General features: G+C 48.1%; 1 protein-coding gene across 2 annotated transcripts; it reads left to right on the forward strand.

Annotated features, from left to right (window-relative positions):
• Positions 1-1,011: 1,011 nt before the first annotated feature.
• Rnf122 (ring finger protein 122) lies at positions 1,012-16,614 on the forward strand. Of its 2 annotated transcripts, none has more exons than XM_008844918.3 (6): positions 1,012-1,149; positions 7,035-7,191; positions 13,200-13,245; positions 13,446-13,487; positions 15,575-15,657; positions 15,907-16,614. In XM_008844918.3, exons 1-6 carry the CDS (start codon positions 1,125-1,127, stop codon positions 16,019-16,021), a joined length of 468 nt encoding a protein of 155 aa, XP_008843140.1. In that variant the 5' UTR covers positions 1,012-1,124; the 3' UTR covers positions 16,022-16,614. The 2 variants fall into 2 exon arrangements, with proteins under 2 accessions (XP_008843140.1, XP_008843142.1); XM_008844920.3 differs by having other exon boundaries at positions 15,578-15,657.
• The last annotated feature ends 1,714 nt before the right edge of the window (positions 16,615-18,328 follow it).

Consider the following 18,328-nt stretch of genomic DNA (forward strand, 5'->3'; position numbering starts at 1 on the left):
ATGTAATAATTCAAATGTAAACCTAAAAATTTACAGCCAGTTTTGAAAGAGACGCATCTTAGCTCTGGAAATTGTGATTGAATATGTCAATGCTGTTGTAATGAAACGCTTCCTCTAATTATATGGTTATTAAATAAATAATTTTTAAAGTAATTTTAAAAAATAAGAAATCGACGATTCAACGCCATGTAAAAGAAACCATATGGGACAGAGAATTCGAGATCCAGTCTGCCTTTCGGCTACTGTTCTGCACTCCCGCGTTACTGAAGCCTTGGACCCTGGCCTTAAGGTACTCGAGAGGCCAGCTTGTGCTTTTAAGTCCCAGCCTGGGAGCTGGAAAGCCTGCCAAGCCATCTGCCTGCAGCTTCAGGCTTTAATTCCTTGTTTGCACTGGCCAGAAGTGAGGTGAGAACAATAGCCCTTTGCAGCTCTCAGTCCTGCGTTCATCTGCTTTACACTCCTGCCTCGCGGGTCCCCCTCCCGCACTGGCCACGGCAGCCACCCACAACCAGGTCCACAGCCAACAGAACTCGAACCATCCCCAGGGACCGGCTGCGGCGGAACTATAGAAACTGCAGGCGGAGAACCGACGGGACCGATCGCTCCCAGGTCCCCACACCTGGGGGCGTCACCGCGGGAGCTCCCCACCGGACAAGACCCCCGGGGAGGTGGGGAACCCGCCCACCGGGCGAGTACCGCGCCGGGGAGGAGCGGGGCCGCTGTGCGAGCGTGACCCCGGGGCGGAGGCGGGCTCCCATTGGCCGGAGGGCAGGTGACGAGCAGGGGGCGGGTCCCGGGAGGGGCAGGCGGAGCAGTCAAAGGGAGGCGTGCGCCGCACAGTGTCAGTTTTCGGAATCCCTGCGCTCCCGGCTGCTGGAGGGACTGACCCGCTTCGGCCCCCAGGCTTCTGCTCCGCGGCTCCCCGCACTCGGACCGGACCCGCTCCCGGGGACCTACTTTCTGTTTTCCTCCTCTCGCCTCTTTGTTGCCCTGACACCCACCGGGCTCCAGCCCCCAACTCCTCCGGGAGTTGATCTCCGCAGCCCCGGGAGCACCTACCGCCCTCCTGCACCCGCCGGCCGCCGCGCCCCCGTTCCTCCGGGAAGCCGACCTCGACTTCATTGATGCACCCATTCCAGTGGTGTAACGGTGAGTCCGGGAAGGGATGAGTCCTGGGCGCGAGGGCTAGCGCCGGAGGAGGGAGGAGAGCGCGCTGTGCTCCGCAGCCAAGTTTCTCCCGCGCTGGGACGGCCCAGATGGAGTCCGGGAGCCCCACCGGGCTCTGCACAGCGCGCGGTTTGAAACCATCCCTTCCCATTCTGGGGCCTGGAAACGTCTGGAAGCATGTGACGGGCCAGGGGCGTGAGAGCCTAGGGCTTCCCGGCCTTTGTGTGGCAGTCCGGCTTCTCTACCCCTTCCCTGCCTTTGTGCGCTCCAACTTGTTCTTTGTTGTGGTGGTTGGAGGAGCGTTAAATCCGCGCTCAGGCTGGGATCTCCTAGAGGGAGCTCAAGTTCCCGTCCTGAAACTTTGCAGGCTATTTTAAATATGTATACAATACAGCGTGCGGGACGGTGGCCTGCCCTGCCTTTGTTGGTGTCCACTGGCTCTTCAGGGGAAGACGCTGGATTAAAGAGCGTCCGTTTACTGAATGGACAAAGCTTTGCAGGTAGCTTGGCGTCCAGCTGCCCCTGGGGTGCAGGGCTGGCGTGGCAGGAGTTTTGTTTTTCAGCTACAAGGCCAGACCTTGGGTCCTGGCCCAGGTAGGATGGGCACCTCCAGACTCAGCCACCCACCCCCTCCCCACCGGGTGATGATGCTAAATTAGTTCACTTGAGGCTTTTGGGTTTTTCAGGTGATACAGGTTAGGAGAGGGTATGGGTCTCTTGTCTAAACTACCTGAAAGAATCCTGAGCTGTTCACTTAAACCTTGAGTACAAATACCAACCCCTCCCTCAGGAGTCCGAGTCTCCACCACTTTTTTCCAAACTTGCAGAGTTGGGTGAGGTGGGAAGCAGCTGGAGTATGGCAAGCTGGTTAGTTAGGGGGAAAAAAATCCATTCTTGAGAGTAGACTCCTGCCAGATCTTGGATTAATTATTTCAAGAGTCTTTTGTTTAAGGCAGGGTTTGGACAGCATGTGTGTATGAGTGGCCCCCATCCCCCCTTCTTCCTCCTTGTGCTACTTGGATCTAATTTCCTGAAAATGAACGAAGCTGTGTGTGTGATAGGTCCAGAACGGAGAGGGGCGGTGTGGGGGGAGTGTAAGGCTGTATGGTGCATCCCAGCATCTGGGAAAGATTCCCGTTGGCTGGGAAGGAGGAGCAGTTCCCAGATCTGGCAGTCCTTCTTGGCCAGCCTTGCTCTGACGTCATTCCCGCGTGCAGCCTGCCAGCCGAGATGAGACCTTCTAACGTCCAGGCAAAGACAATGGACCAGGGGCTTTGGGAGAACTGAGAGCTGTCAACCACCATGGCCTTCTGGGCAGTACCTGCGCGATCATGGGATCTCTCACTGTTTCACACCTCCATGGTGTTGGACTTTTTGAGACAGGGTCTCTCTGTAGCCCCAGCTGACCTGGAACTTGCAATATGGACCAGGCTGGGCTCCATCTCACAGAGATCCACCCCCCAAGTGCTGGGATTAAAGGTGTAGGCCATCACACTTGGCCATCACTCTTTTTGAATTCATGACACCATAAGGGAAAATTTCACTTTGAAACTTGGCTTCATGCAGAAAATTATTTAAAATATTGTATAAAGTAGTCATCAGGCTACAATAAGTTATATGAAATAATAGGATGAATTTCATATTTAGACAAGCTCCACCCCCAAGATAAGACATTATTCATGAGTATTCCAAAGTAAAAAAATCTAAAATCCCAAACACATCTGTTCTCAAGTATATGAGAAGACGGTTACTCATGCTGTAATACAAGCAGATCTACTCTTGTTTCTTTTTTGGGTGGTGGGGAGATTGGTCTTTTTTGAGACAGGGTCTCCCTGTAGCCCCAGCTGGCCTGGAACTCACAAAGGTCCACCTGCCTCTGCCTCCCAAGTGCTGGCATTAAAGGTATGCACAGCCATGCTCGGCTCATGATCTACTCACTGTGTCAACCATTCTGGCCTTGGAAACTTAGGGTAACTTTCCTGTTTGACCTTCCCAGAATGCTAGAATTGTGCATGAGCTACTATGCCAGGCTTATATAGTCTTGGAACTGCCTCCTTATTTATCTTATAAAGTCCCAAGTCCACTGATTCAGTTCTAGAGCCCCAAGAACAGCTTTTCAGGAGACAGGAAAGGATGGAATAGAGAAACTGATCCAGGACTGTTGGGACCAAAGTATCTGCAGGGTCTGTCCTCCCAACGCCATTGCCATTCTCAGAATAGGAAGCATTCTTTGGGACCCAATAGATACCAGGGTCCAGCTCATGTAAGATACATAGCCAAGCATAGCAAATGTGGGGAGGGGGTTGGCACTCTTAGAGCGTCAGATACTAGTATGGCTAGAATTTTCGGGAAGGAAGTTCCTAGGCCCTTTACCAGTGCAGAGTGAAGGATGGTACTCTTACAGCATGATGCCTTCATAGGAAGTTGCTCCCCTTTGAAAAGGCCCATGGAGAGCAAATACCCAAGTGGGAACCAGTGGTAAAAATGGCATTCTTTCTAACCCCCCAGTGGAACCTAGAAGCAAAAGGCATCCTATTGGGCAAAGCAAAGTTTTGTAGATAATTGCCTCTTTAATTTCCCTGTAATTAAAAATTCCTTTGGAACAAGAACTTCTTTTGCTTTCTATTTCCCTACAAGGACTAGGTCAATGTATAAAGGCCCACAACAGTACTTGTTGGCTGACTGGTGATTTATTAGCCGAGGGCAGTTTCTGGGCAGTTTTCCCAAACATCAGTCTTACTCAGAGAGAAGAGACCTTGCCAAGGAGGCCAGGTTGCTTTGAGAAAATGGTGAGTTATTTGTCTGCTAAGTAGCTATGTAGACAAGCTAAACACTAGCTTAGGACACTGGAGAGTACGTAGGAGTTCAAGTTTGTGTAACTCAGGCCTGGGTGGAGGGTTTAGGCTTGTTGGGAGGACTGTACCCGCACCATGACTATTTTTGTCTCAGGATTATAGACTCACCTCTACAATGACACTGGGTAGGGAAAACTTGTATCTGTTTCTTGTAGGGAAAGTTCTTTTATCCTTGATGTCAAACATCCTGCCTATCATATAATCAATGCGGAATGAATGTTGTAGTCAAATTAAGTTAATACCAGTAAGCTGGGTGTGGTGACACGTGTTTTTAATCCTGGCACACGGTAGGCAGAGGCAGGCAGGTCTCTTGAGTTCAAGGCCAGCCTGGACTACGTAGCAAGCTCCAGGCCAGCTGGGGCTACAGGGAGACCCTGACTCAAAGAGACACCCCACCACCACCACCATAAAAAAGGTTGATGCAACAACAGAACAGCAGAAGATGATTTGTAAGCAAAAAACATTGCAAGTGTTGCAAGTCCTGAGTAGAATTCTTTAAGAGAGGGGTCATTGCAATGCCACAGGGACCAGGACCTGGGGATGTAGCCCAATGCTAGAGCACTGCCTTGCACATGCAAAGCCCTCATTCAGTCCTTATCCCCAGCACTGGAAAGGAAAAAGCACAGAGACCAGGACTCGACTTCAGAAAGAGAAGGAATTCTGGGCAGGAAGGTTCCAAAAACAAAGGAGATACAAGGACAGGGTTGGGCAGGATGTAGTGAGGAGACAGGGCCTTGGGGTCGCCCTGGAGAAGTCAAGCTGAGCAGGGTGCATGTTGCTATGCACTTTCAGCTAGACAAGAGTTTGCAAAGTACACGGTAAATGGAGCAAGTAGGAGGATGTGTCAGCTGTGAAGGATAATTGGAGAAGGAACTAGAAGCAATTAGGAGACAGTAGTAGGTAATGTGTATAAAATAAGGATGTAACAGAATGAGGCCTGGCCTTAGATATTTGGATGATGAAGTCTTAGGTCATCAATTGATGTCATGTAAAGGGATGAAATGTGCTGTGTGCCACACTCGGCTTTCTCACACTGTGATAGAATCATAATCATACACACTTAAGAAAATGTATTTTAACTCATGATTTTAGAGGTTTCAGTCTATGAAACAGGAACAACCTGGCTTTACCTCATAGAAGATAAGAAACAGGGTAAGGGGCCAGGTCAAGACACAGCCCCAAGAACCTGACCCTAGGGATCTACCTCCCGTAGCTAGGCCTCACCTCCCAAAGCTTCCAGAACATCTCAAAAGATGGGGAACAGCCATTTGACACATGAGCAGCAGAGGTATTTCATATCCAAATCTGAGCACGATGTCAGAATTTATTCCAGTCTTTGTAGCCGGCTTCTTGTGGAGTTGCAGTACCACTTAATTTTGGTAATTACCAGATAGAGTTCTGCTAAACATTCATGGGTCTTGGCTCCTAACCAAAAAGCCAGAAAAGTGCCTAGGTCCCAAGGTCTGAAAGGGCCTAAGGTCTGATCTTATCTGTGAAATGATTTGAGTCTTTTCCCATTGATGGGGAAGTTTTGTGTACTGTGACACTAGAGAGATGAAGAAAGAACCTCAAGGCGTTGGTATCCCCCACCTAGTAGTCACAGGTACTAGGGAGGCAAGGCAGGAGCATCGGTCCAGACCAGCCTGGGCAACATAGTGAGATTCCAGGCATCTGTTTAAACAATAAAAGCCAGGCTTGTGATTCCTGCTACCTCGGGAGGCTGAGGCAGGAAGATCAGAAGTTCAAGGCCAGCCTGGGAAACTGAGTGAGAAGACTAAGTCTCAAAATTTTTAAAGAAATGAAATAAGTAAAAAGAGGACCAGGAATAGAGAATGTGGTTGAACTACAGCAGGGAGTCAGGAACCCCTCCTTTCCCAGCTTAGGCTCTGGCTTTTTGTCTCTTGTCAGTTTCCTCTTAGCTCCACCCATCAAGGTGTCTCAAAAGAGATAAGGAGAAAATATTTAAAGAAATTATGTTGAATTGGGGTTTCACTGTATAGCTCAGGGTGACATGGAACTCATGATTCTCCTGCCTTAGTCTCCTGAGTAGAGGCCTCTCAGGTAGCTGGGATTATGTGTGCCATCATTCCCAGCTAAGAGCATCTTCCTGTTCCTGAAGACTTTCCCAGCATACACTCAGTTGGACTCTAGATACTGGCAAGAGGGGATGACTGCCACAGCCAGAGGGCCGGTGACGGAGAAGCCACCAGAGGCCAGACAGTGCTTCCTGATCTGAATGTGCAGGGGACTCTCCCCAGGCCTCCTCAGACTATGACTGAGGTTTATCTAGTCTGGGGTCCTAAGACTGCATATTTCTAAGAAGTCCCCAGGGGGTGTCCTGTCATGGAGACTGCATCTTGAGGCTGTAAGTAAAAAGGCAACCACTCAGGGAAGCTACAGCTCCCTGACACCAACCCCCACCACCACTTTCTGGAGTACTCGCCTGCTCTTAGAGTAGACAATTTCTATTCTGGTCCTGGCACAGCTTGCCTTCTAGAGCAGGTGGCTTAGTGACAAATGACCTTTGCAGTTTATAAAGTCTTTCTTACACCATTATTTCTACTCCTCTCTGTATTTTGCTACTTTTCATATGCCAAAGTGAATTCTTAAATAATAGCTTCTTTTTTTAATTAATGGTTAAAATTTAGTGTATATGAATGTATTGCCTGCAAGCATGTAAGTGCACCTGTGTCATGCAATGCCCAAGGAGGCCAGAAGAGGGAATAAGAGCAGCCAGTTTTGTGGTTTGGTTTTGTTTTTATTTTGGTGTTTTATCCATTTTCTGCCCCTTTCTTTCAATCAATGATTCATTTAAATACTTTCCATGGCGGGGCACTTCACAGATTGGCTAGGTAATTTACCCAGGATTATGTAGTTACTAAGGGTTAGTATTGGGCTCTAAGCTCAGGCTGCTGAATCAGACTCAGGAGCCAAGGGCCTGCTATTTCTACTGACAAAGTATGCCATCGACCCCAGTGTGTCTAATTCTAGTATTTACCTCTTCCTTTGCAGGGTGTTTCTGTGGCCTGGGACTGGTGAGCACCAACAAGTCCTGCTCAATGCCACCTATCAGTTTCCAGGACCTTCCCCTCAACATCTACATGGTCATCTTTGGAACAGGCATCTTTGTCTTCATGCTCAGCCTCATCTTCTGCTGTTATTTCATCAGGTTGGTTGGTTGTGGCTGACCTAAGGAGGGAGGTCAAGGAAGAAAGAGGCTAGAGCATAGAGGAGATTGAGCAAGGGTCCGACTCATCAGAGCCTTGTGGTGGAGCCACTGGTGGGAGGATGTGGCTTAGACCTCCTTCTCTGGGCCCCTGAGTTCTGGTGTTTCTGTTTACATCAGCCTATTAAGTTGTCCCAGAGCACATAAGGTCACCCAGGGTTGGACTGCATCCCACCTCCTGGCCAGTTATTCTGAGCTTGCCTAGAATTACTGTGTAGTTGGCTGATACAGCCAGCAGCCCCTTACCTGTCTTCTCCTGTCCACCCATACCCACTAGGCATCTAAGGAAGGGGGTCATTAGTTTCTTTGCCATCCTGGGAAAGTATCAACTCTCCTGATGCTGGTGTTAGCAAGCTCATGCTAGAAAACTGTTTGTGTTCTGTCTTGTAAGTGTTTGTTTTTGAGAATGGAAAGGATGAATGATATTTAGTCTTAATTGCTTGGGGATCAAGGAAAGGACTTGAGCTTGGCAGGGGTAACTGAGCTCCCAGAACTGTTTCTCCTTGTTGAAGGACATAGGACCTGTGGCTGTTTTCTCCTAAAATGTTGGGCATGGGGTAGGGAGATAGGATTGGCTGAATCTAGCCCTGGGATGTGGAGATGGGATCCCTAGAGCAAGTAGGTCATCTTCTCTAGTTGGATCGGTGAGCTCTCGGTTCAAATGAAAGAACTTGCCTCAGTGGATAAAATGGAGAGCCACTGAGGAAGGGTGCCACCGTCAGCCTTGGACCTCCACACACACAACATGCATACAGGTGTGAGTACACACATGCTTACATGCATGCTCACATGCATACATGTGTGGGCATACGCATGAAGGAGGAAATGTTTGGCATGGTTAATATTTAGCATGGAAAGCAAAGTGGAGTTCCTCCAGCTCAGTGTTCTGTTAACACTGAGGTTTCCTCATGGTGTAGGTCTATTCTGCACACTGGAGAGACTGGGACCTCTCTGGCAATAGAACATGCTAGCAATCCTTAGAGCCTTTGTGACAGCTGGCCCCTCCCCCTGGCACACATGGGGAGGCATGGGTTGGAGTCTGACAAATGTGTTCAGAAAATGAAGAGACAGGCGTTTTGGAACCCTATTTGTCTTCCCTCCTGGGGCATAGCTTCTGTCTGGGAGGCAGACACTTGGAAGAAGATAGGGACAGAGCATTCCTCCAAGGCACCCTTGGCCGCCCTGGGCTCCTCAGGATTTGAATTTTTCTGTATAAATCTATGCAGAAGATTTTCTTATTGTCACTAACAGGCATGCCCATAGGCTTGTGGACTGGACTTTGCTAAGGGCTTTTCTATGCCAGGCATTGTGGTTAGCATTCTATAAAACACTTAACTTGCTTTTCTGTGAACAACCTTCCAGTGTAAATGTTAGCCCACTGCATAAATGAAGACATTTGTGTCCAGACAGCTAAGGGTTTGTGCAAGGTCGTACCTCCAGGGAGCTGCTGAGATGGGCTAATCTGACAGTTTAGTCTCTCACATCCTCTGTGTGTCTGTTGTGACTCTCCTTCCCTGCATAGGGAGTAGAGGTGGCATCTGTGGCCACCCCCTTACAGCCGGTATCCGTGTTCTACAGAAGGACAATTTATGGAGCCCTGTGTAACTAGCTTGTTTCTTTTGGGCTATAACAGAAGAACAGAGAAGCGACCACGTGATACCAAAAGCTGGCCGCACTGTGGTGCTGCGTGGTGCTATCTGTCCTTTCTACGGTAATCTGTTCCTTCATCATCCCACCCATGTCCTGTAGCCTGTACAAAGCCAGCTGACCCCCAGGTCTCAGTTCCAGAGGCTCACTGGTATGTAGTACGTGTGTCTATATATAGAAAGACACACAAGCACATAAACCACTTCCTCTCCTGCTTCTCGGTTTCCTCCTCAGCCAAAATAGGCCCATGACTGCCGCTCCTGACCCAGAGAGCCCTTGAGCCAAGGACAGCCCTCACTGTCAGCTGCCCCTTGCTTCTCCCCTTCCCCCTTAAAGCTGACCTCTGCCTCACACAGGATGGAGGGGTCAGTGAAGTACAAACAGGCAGGAAAGGAACAGTTATTTTCAGGAGCTCGTTGCATTGTTTGTTCTAAAAGGGAAAAGAGGAAAAAGCCCACTGGCAGTGGACTGCAATGGTCTTACTGAAATCAGGGTATTTTTAGTTGCATTGCTCACCCAACAGCTGAGAAAGCCACCTGTCCAAAGCTCTTGGCTCTCCATCCCCAGCCAGGACTGGCCCAGAGTCTTTTTTGCTGTTTTCCTTGCAAGCTTTTCAGCCTCATCTCCTTATGATCTAATCCTTCCCAAGATGAAGTCTTTATGCAGGACAAAGTTGTATCTCTGAGGGTCCTGAAGGATCTGGGCAAAACGATTAAAGTGAGCCAGCCAGAAGACAAGATGGTGGAATGGTCTTAGGCACCTAGGACCCGGCAGGCAGAAAGTACACCACACATCACACAAGTAGAGATGAAGCAGTTGAACCTCACTCAAAAACCATGGCATTCCCTCATTTAAACTCTTCCCCTTCTCCAAGACCAAGTTTAAAATGGAATGTAGCTCTGTGATAGACAGCTTGTCTGACATGCAGTTACTCCTTAGGACTGGAGAGAGGAGGGCAGGCAAAGGGGCCACAAACAGACTGGGGATGTAGCTTGGCTGGTAGGGTGCCTAGCATGCATAAATCCCTCAGTTAAATCCTCAGCACTGAATAAACTGGATGTGGTAATGCACTCAACCCCAACACCTGGAGGTGGAGGCAGGCGGATCAGGTCACCCTTGGCACATAGCCAGTTTGAGACAAGCCTGGGTTACATGAGACTGTCTTCACAAAAAGAAAAAGGAAAACTTTCTTTTCTAAAAAAGCCACAGTGTCCTTCTCCCTCCTTAGAGGGCTGCTGAGAAGCCAGGCTGCTGACACCTGGAATGCCAGCACTCAGGCTGAGGCAGGAAGATCTCAAGTATGAGGCCAGTCGGCTGCATGGTGAGACCCTGTCTCAAAAAACCAGTAACAACGGCCATAGCCCTGAGCTGATGAGCATGTATCCTTCCTTCCCCAGCTTAACTCAGTCTAGTCAGGTAACATCTCACTTGGGCTTTGGTACACCTTTCCCTGCCCCTCCCACTTGGAAGCTGAGATAGGTGCTTGCACTATATGAAAACGTTCTCAGGACCACAGAGTTCTACCCATTAAGAATGGGTCAGTGGGAGCCCTGCTTAGGCCTTCAGCCCAAGCCTGCAAGTGAGCAGACAGCACATGGTGAGGAGAAGGGGATGGGGGACAGTGCATATGCCACATTAGCCCTCCCTGGCAGGTATCCACCTGGCTGTGACTTCCTCTGAGGCTCCAGGAACATTCAACCTTGCCAGACCATGTGACTTCCTGTCATGAAGGATGAAGGAGGCTGGCAGCCAGCTGGATCTTATCCACCCTGAACCACTCCTCAGGCATAGCTCTCCTCACCACCCAAAGAGGAACTTCAGCCTCTGACATGAGGTTCTGTGTTTCTAGCTGGGGCTAGCAAACTTCTTGTTTACAGGCTTTGTGGGTCCTGAGGTCTCTGTCACAACCACCTAGGCGATGACAACATAGAAACTGAGTGTGCTTGTGTACCAATGATGTTTAAAATGTGACTCTCCTTCCTTTCTTCCTTCTTTCTTCCTTTCATCTCTCTCTGTCTCTCTGTCTCTTCCTTTCCGGTACTGAGACTAGAACCCAGGCCTTTGCACATGAAACACGTATTCTACCACTAGTACACCTCGGCTCTGAATTTTCAGACCCTGAGAAGAAATTCTTTTTTGTTATTATGAGATAGTACTTTTGACCTCTGTTTTTATTTATTATTTTTATTTTATATGTATGACTGTACTGCCTGCATGTATGAGTGCATCTGTGTTGTGCAATGCCCGAGGAGGTCAGAAGAGGGTATTGAAGTGCCTGGAACTAGCCGTTAGCTGCCATGTGGGTGCTGGGAGTTGAACTCAGGTCTTCTGCAAGAGCAGTCAGCACTCTTAACTGCTGAACCATCTCTCCAGCCCTACTTCTGGTTTCACACAGTGAGGAATGAAAATCATTCTTAGCTTATGGACCTTCTGAGAACAGGTAACAAGCCGGGCTTGGCCCTCAGACTGCCCCCACTCCTATGTGGTGAGCTGCTTGTGTTCCCTCAGTAACTCAGACCTATGTTGGAAGAGTATGTGTGTGCTGCGTATGTTGGTTACTCTTTTCATTGTTGTGATAGATACTTCGTTTTCAGTTCAGTCCATGGTCACTTAGCCCCAAGTGTTTGGGCAGAACCTCCTGGTGAAAGAACTTGTGACAGAGACTCTTCTTCAGTTCTTGGCTGATGAGAGATAGAAAGGAGAGGAGATAAAAGAAGTGGAGGTTAGGGGGGTATGCCTCGGGTCCACCAATTTCCATTAAGGCCATCTTACCATAAATCCATCCAGAGATCCCATGATCTGTGTCTCTAGAAAAACCATCACGGACACACCCAGATTTGTGCTTTGCTAATCTGGTAATTCTAAATCCAGTTAACTTGAGCATTATAACACACTTGAGGCCCTGGGTTCAATTCCTATCACTCAAAAAAAGGTAAGAAAGTTCCATTAGGTTCCCTTACTGCCCATGTAGAGGAAGACATTTAAAGCTACTTGCAGCTGGGCACAGGAGAACATGCCTGTGACCCCAGCCATTCATGAGGATTATGAGTTTGTAGTGTCCTGGGTGCATAGTAAGATTTTTGTCCCAGAAAGAAACAACAAAAGCTACATATAGGATTCAGAATGAAAGTTTTTTCCCCACTGAAAATAATTAGGGTCCAAGCCATTTGCACAGTAGCCACTCAGTCATAGGCTTAATAAAAGTATAGAATGTGTCTCAAGATCAAATCCTATGCATGCTACCTAAGGAGGAACAGATCATATTTTGTGGTAAAGAGGACAGACTTTGCCACCACACAGACTTTGACTCAAACCCAGGTGCTGTTACCCCACTAGCAACATGTGGGAAAATTGCTTAACTTCCTTGGGTTTCATTTTCCTCATCTATAAAAGGGAAACTTTCTTCCCAGAGTTGTTTGGATTCAGTGAGACAATGTCAATCTCCAAGCGACACATAACATGTCCTGGATCGACTATCACACCATTGCTATGAGTAACAACATGGCATGTTTTGGCTACCAGGAGTCAGGCAGTGCAGGTCACCAGCTTAAAATGTACAGGAGAAAACAAAGAATTGCAGCCCTGGCTCCTGGCCCTCGGGGAGAAGCACTCTGGTTCCACGGTACTCCTGTCCTCTGGGTAGAAGTTTCCCCAGGGCCAGCAGACATGTATCTTGTTATTTTGGTTTTGGCTGCAGCTGTAACTTGACTCAAACCAAGAGTCACCTGGGAAGACAGACCCTCCACTGAGGAATTTCCTCTATCAGATAGGCCTGTGGGCAGGTTTGTGGGGCATTTTCTTGATTACTAATCAATGTAGGAAGGCCTAGTCCATTCTGGGTAGTGCCATAGGCAGGTGGCCCTGTGCTGTAGAAAGGAAGCCAGGAAGAAGTGGTCCTCTAGCCTCTGCTTCAGTTCTGCTTTGAACACAAATAAACTTTTCTTCCCAAGTTATTTTTGATTGTGGTGTTTATCACACCAGCTTCATGGAATGTCCCTTTAAGAGCATCTGTGTCACCCCCTCAGTGCACATGGAAACATGTTGTTTGGATACCTGGAGGAATTTAGCTACTGGGAAAGAGCAAGGAAAGATAAGCTGTTTAGATATCCTGCTGGAGAATCCCCCAGAATGTGGCTGGGACCTGCCAGTAAACCTTAGCCCTTGGTCAAATCTAAATGGCCTCTCTGGGCCTGAACTATGCTGATTGGTATCTATGAAACAAGCAGCCGCCAATTTCACCTACTGTTCTTGTCTTGTCAGTGCCAAAGACTGGTAACTGCTCTTCTCTTTCTTTCTGCCCCCAGCAAACTCCGGAACCAGGCACAGAGCGAGCGATATGGCTACAAGGAGGTAAAGTACCATCTCTTTCCCAGCCACTTCCTCTTTGACCACCTGTCCTAGCTTCCATAGCCTGGATCCCCTAAGCCTCCTCCCTGGGTCACCCTAAGGCTTAGCACTCCTATAATGTCCTCGGATTGGGCTTACCCTCAGCCATCACAGAGAGAGACTCTTCTCATCAGCTGATTCTCACCTGCCTCTTTCCTCCCTAGGTGGTGCTTAAAGGTGATGCCAAGAAGTTACAGCTCTATGGGGTAAGTGTCCTGGGACAGTGTTCAGGAGAGCCACGCTGAGAGCACCTTTCTCCAGCTCTTAGCTTGGCCCTTTCCCAGAATCTTTCATCTCTGCCTTCATGTCTCTTTGTGCAAACAGAAGGAACTTTATCCAGCAGGTAATTCATCATGTCTAGAGTCGGATCAGGCAGAAAATGTTCAGATTACAAAAGGGTACAGTAAATGAAAACAAGAATCCTGCTGTGCATGATCTGTAAGGGAAGGGTGGTCACAGAGCTCTACACCATAGACCATGTTCAGGTAGCTTTCCTACGTTTGATGCCTATATCTTAGTCTGTCCTTTGTATATAAGCTGTCCGGACAGACTGGATCTGACTAGTATACCCCTTGCAGTAGCTCTTGCCTGTCTCCCCTCCATCCCTGCACATGTACTCCCAAACCCTGCACACATACACACACATCCCTACACACATAATACCAATTCCAGAGTCTCTCAGCTTTGACTCTTAGCAGGCCATTTGCTGATCCAGTCCCACCTCTACCTTTGAGTCACCTAACTCATCTCCCACAGCTTCCATCAGCCACAGACACTCCTAATCACAGAGTGTTTGCGGTGTCTGGGAGTGGGTAGGATTCTAGCATCACCAAACATGAGACTCTAGACATGGCCTCATTTTACTAATGTTTTCCTGTTGCTACTGCACCTCAGGTTCATGAAGAATAAATTTCATGTGTCTCCTCCACAGTAGTTCAGCTAAGATCATGGAGTTTCATAAACAGAAATATTTGGGTTTAAAGAATGTAACTGACCAAATCTAGCCTTCCTTCCGTTTGTGGTTCCCAGGCACCTCCCTGGCCCATGGGTTAGACTAAAAAGAACTTAAAACTATATTAGAGTGGTGCTGTTTAGTGGAAATGTGTGTTAAGTGGGATGTTCTCTCCCATCTGGGATCCATTTAGCCATAGGTAGCTGTTAGGTATTTGAAATATGGTCAGCTGCCTCCAGAGCATGAGAGAGCCTGAGAATTCATGTCAAAGCAAGTCTGAGCCCTATAAGTAGGCACCATGAGCAAAACTTGCTCTCCTAGGAATAGAAGATTATAGATGATTAGATAGATAGATAGATAGATAGATAGATAGATAGATAGATAGATAGATAGTACATAGATAAGTTATGAGTGAAATTAAATGATTGCATTCATGCCCAGGAAGTGCTGTGGAGATCTGATCACTTTATGGAATGGTGGGGGCATGAAAAAATAGTGCATCATCGAAGAAGAATTAGCATGTCTAAACAGTGACAACTGGACATGGTAGCACACATCAACAGTCCCTCAGCAGTTGGAAAGTGAAGGCAGGAGGATCAGAAGTTCAAGGCCAGCCTTTGCTGCATAGTGAGTTTGAGGCCAGCTTGGGCTATGTGAGCTTATATCTCAGAAAAACAAAATCCTCAGGGCTGGAGAGATGACCTCATGGTTAAGGGGCCCAGCACCCACATGGTGGCTAACAACTATCTGTAACTCCAATTCCAGGAGATCTGACACCTCTGTCCTCTGCCAGCACTGCATGACACAGGTGCACTTACATACATGTACCCATAACAGTCATCACATAATTTTTTTTTAAAGCCAAAACCTAAAATAAAATAATACTGTTCCAAGAAACCATGTCCCTTGTCTGAAGGGCTTGCTTTGCTAGAGTATAAAAATTAGATCATGCACTGTCCTAGTGGTTTTTTGGGTTTTTTTTTCCTTTTTGGGGGGAACTCACCAGGTAGACCATGCTGGCTTTGAACTGACAGAGCTGCCTGCCTCTACCTCCCAAGTGCTGGGATTAAAGGTGTGGTAAGTGTGGCCAGGAGCTGAGGGGCTACATTTATCATTTCTAATTTTGGTTAATTTAAATAAACAGCCAGGTATGGTTTTCGACTCGTATACATTCCATGTAGTTTATAAATCTACATTATAAATGCTGAGCCTTCTCTGGCTGACAAAGGAGACTGGGCTAGAGCTTGGCTTTCTTGTCTGGGGATGAGAGGACAGATATTCAAGATGAATGAGTGATCGGCTCCTCAAAGCTCCTGTCACTCACAATCCCTCTCTCCACAGCAGACCTGTGCAGTTTGTCTGGAAGACTTCAAGGGAAAGGACGAGCTAGGTGTGCTTCCATGCCAGCATGCTTTCCACCGCAAGTATGTGGGGGTATGGCCAAGGGGTGTCCTGGAGTGGTAATTGGGGAGCATCTTCTAGAACTTTCTAATCCTGCTACCTCCATGCATTGTCAGTGAACCTCTAGGTTCTATGGTGTCTGGACACCCAGCATACCAGAGGGGTTAGGTCAGAGCAGGCACAGGGATATTATTGTTCTCAGAAGCAGCTGGACTTAGACAGCTGGAACCATCCGGGGTGTCTCCTCAGAGATAACAGTCTCTTGTTCACAGGTGTCTGGTGAAGTGGCTAGAAGTGCGCTGTGTCTGCCCCATGTGTAACAAGCCCATTGCTGGCCCCACGGAGGCCACTCAGAGCATCGGGATTCTGTTGGATGAGCTGGTGTGAAGGCTTGACGGCTGCCTGCATGGACTGGAGAAGACTTCTTGCTTTGTGGGCACCTGGTTCCTCTACAGAATGAACAAGACTGTTGGGTGGCATGGGGCTGGGCTTCCAGCAGGGTAGGACTATTGCCAGACTTGCCCGTCTCTGCCTCCTAGAACTTCTTTCCTATTACCCAGTACCAACGGCTTCACCCAGCCTGACCACTCTATTCCTGGTACTAGATTCTCCACCCGCTTCATTCTTGCCCGGGAAAGGAGTCTACCCTTGTCTGGCTATGCAAATGGGCACTTCATTTGGAGGACAAGCTCCTCTGATCTGGAAGGAAGGACCTGACGTTGCCCCGCCATGATCCTCCTGCCAGAGTCTTCCATGGGATGGTTTGAAGGGAAGGAACCAAGACAGGAGAGGCTCTGCGTGAAGTAGGGGAAGACAGGGCCTAGAAAAGGGAAAAGTCATGTTTACATGGGACCTAGGAACCAGGCTGACCTCATGCTGGCCAACTGCAGGGTGATGGGGCCACCCCTTCCCTGTTAGGATCTCGGTGCTGTCCATTTTCTCCTCCTCCCCTGGTTGATCTCAGAGCTTCCTACTCCATATTGGTTTTGGAAAAACCCTGGTTTAAAGAAAGGACTTTTTTTCTACCCTCAAACCGTTCGCAGGAGCTTTTTCTAGAAAAGCAAAGGGATCCTAAGGATGGGGGTGTCTGGAGGTTACAGTAGGGACAGGTGTCTACTTCCCCATTGTAAATAGTATTTTTATACTTCATCCTCACCTTCTCAGGCTTTATACATATGACCCCCCCAGGATGGAGGGAGTGGGGTCTCCAAGTGGCTGAGAGAGGAAAAGGTTATGTATTTAAAGAAAATTAAATTTAATGACATGTTTCTTTAATCAGATTTTTATGCCTGTGGTTGTGTCACACCATAACCCTGAGGTTTCTAACCCTTAAAAATTGAGGGCTGGGCATGTAGCTCCGTGGTGCTTGGTTAACATGCACAAGACCCTGAGTTTAGTCTCCAGCACTGAAAAAGAAAAAGATTACCTATACAACATTTGAAGTTTAACACCAATGAAGCTAGGATGTGATTTCTAGAAAAATTTTCAAACAGTTCCAAGCCAGTCTGATCTACATAGCGAGTTCTAGGCCAGCTGGGACTACAGGGAGACCCTGTCTCAAAAAGACTGAAAAAAGAACTCTTATTAACATATAAGTGTAAAAAATTCAAAAAAAAAAGAACCTTGCTAAGACTTGGAACTGATAGAATTCTACCTGTAATTTGGTTGTCAATGACCTTGCAACTTGAAGGTTATGCTACCCTGGAGACCTAATCTCTTTGTTCTTGCCGACAGTCCCTCACTGGCACATCCTTTCCTCCAGAACCTGGTCTAGAATTCCATACAGTAGCACTTAGGTTCTCTACCCATGTCCTGTAATTTGGCTCTCTGTCTCAAGGGGCCGCTCGGGAGCAAATCAACAGTGAGGGCAGAATGCCCTGGCTGCCCCTGCTCAGTAGAACAGGTCAGTGAACAAGACTGTTGGGTGGCATGGGGCTGGGCTTCCAGCAGGGTAGAATCATTGCCAGATTTGCCCATCTCTGCCTCCCAGAACTTCTTTCCTGTTACCCAGTACCAACAGCCTCACCCAGCCTGACCACTCTATTCCTGGTAGTAGATTCTCCACCCGCCTCATTCTTGCCTGGGAAAGGAGTCTACCCTTGTCTGGCTATGCAGATGGGCCAGGCATCATATCCTGGGTGCTGAAAACAGGAAGTGCATTCTGAGCCCTGTACAGTGTACTGGCATCGTCTGCCTAACTATCCATCTTCTGAGGTGCCAAGCACCCAGGGCAGATGTGGTGCCTCTTAACCCTGCAGCTGTCCTGTGGAGACTGGTGCACCTGGGTACTTGACAGTGAAGTCGCTGGTACTGTCTCTTTGGTGTCTTCTGCACAAAGGTACGATGGTCCTCCACGCTAAGAACCCTGCTTACTGCTGCCACTGTCCTAGGACCAGATCTCTCTCCAGTGGACACTACCTCCTCCTCCAGCCCTGCGCCTTAAGTGTTGGGGAACAAGATGCATTTGTTCAGCCAGACAAGGCCGCCTACGTGGGTGCGTACATCGGCTTCCTCTCTCCTGCCTTACCTCGCTATCAGGAAACCACTGTTGTTAGCATAGTTCTGATGAAAATGTTAGCAGTAAAATCTCACAAATTTCAAGTCAGAATCCTGAGGTTAAAATGTGAGGAAAACCTCTGATTTCCAGTGCTTTCATTCCATTACATAGAACAGTACCTTCTTCCAAGAAGGGAA

The sequence above is a fragment of the Nannospalax galili genome, unplaced genomic scaffold, assembly GCF_000622305.1.
Source record: "Nannospalax galili isolate Female #2095 unplaced genomic scaffold, S.galili_v1.0 scaffold680, whole genome shotgun sequence".
Classification (NCBI taxonomy): domain Eukaryota; kingdom Metazoa; phylum Chordata; class Mammalia; order Rodentia; family Spalacidae; genus Nannospalax; species Nannospalax galili.

Bases quoted from the DNA above. Each gene is read 5' to 3' on its own strand.
- Rnf122 (XM_008844918.3), top strand. From the start codon at position 1,125: ATGCACCCATTCCAGTGGTGTAACG. The intron at 13,246-13,445 runs GTAAAGTACCAT...TTTCCTCCCTAG, and splicing joins AGCGATATGGCTACAAGGAG to GTGGTGCTTAAAGGTGATGC. The intron at 15,658-15,906 runs GTATGTGGGGGT...TCTTGTTCACAG, and splicing joins CAGCATGCTTTCCACCGCAA to GTGTCTGGTGAAGTGGCTAG.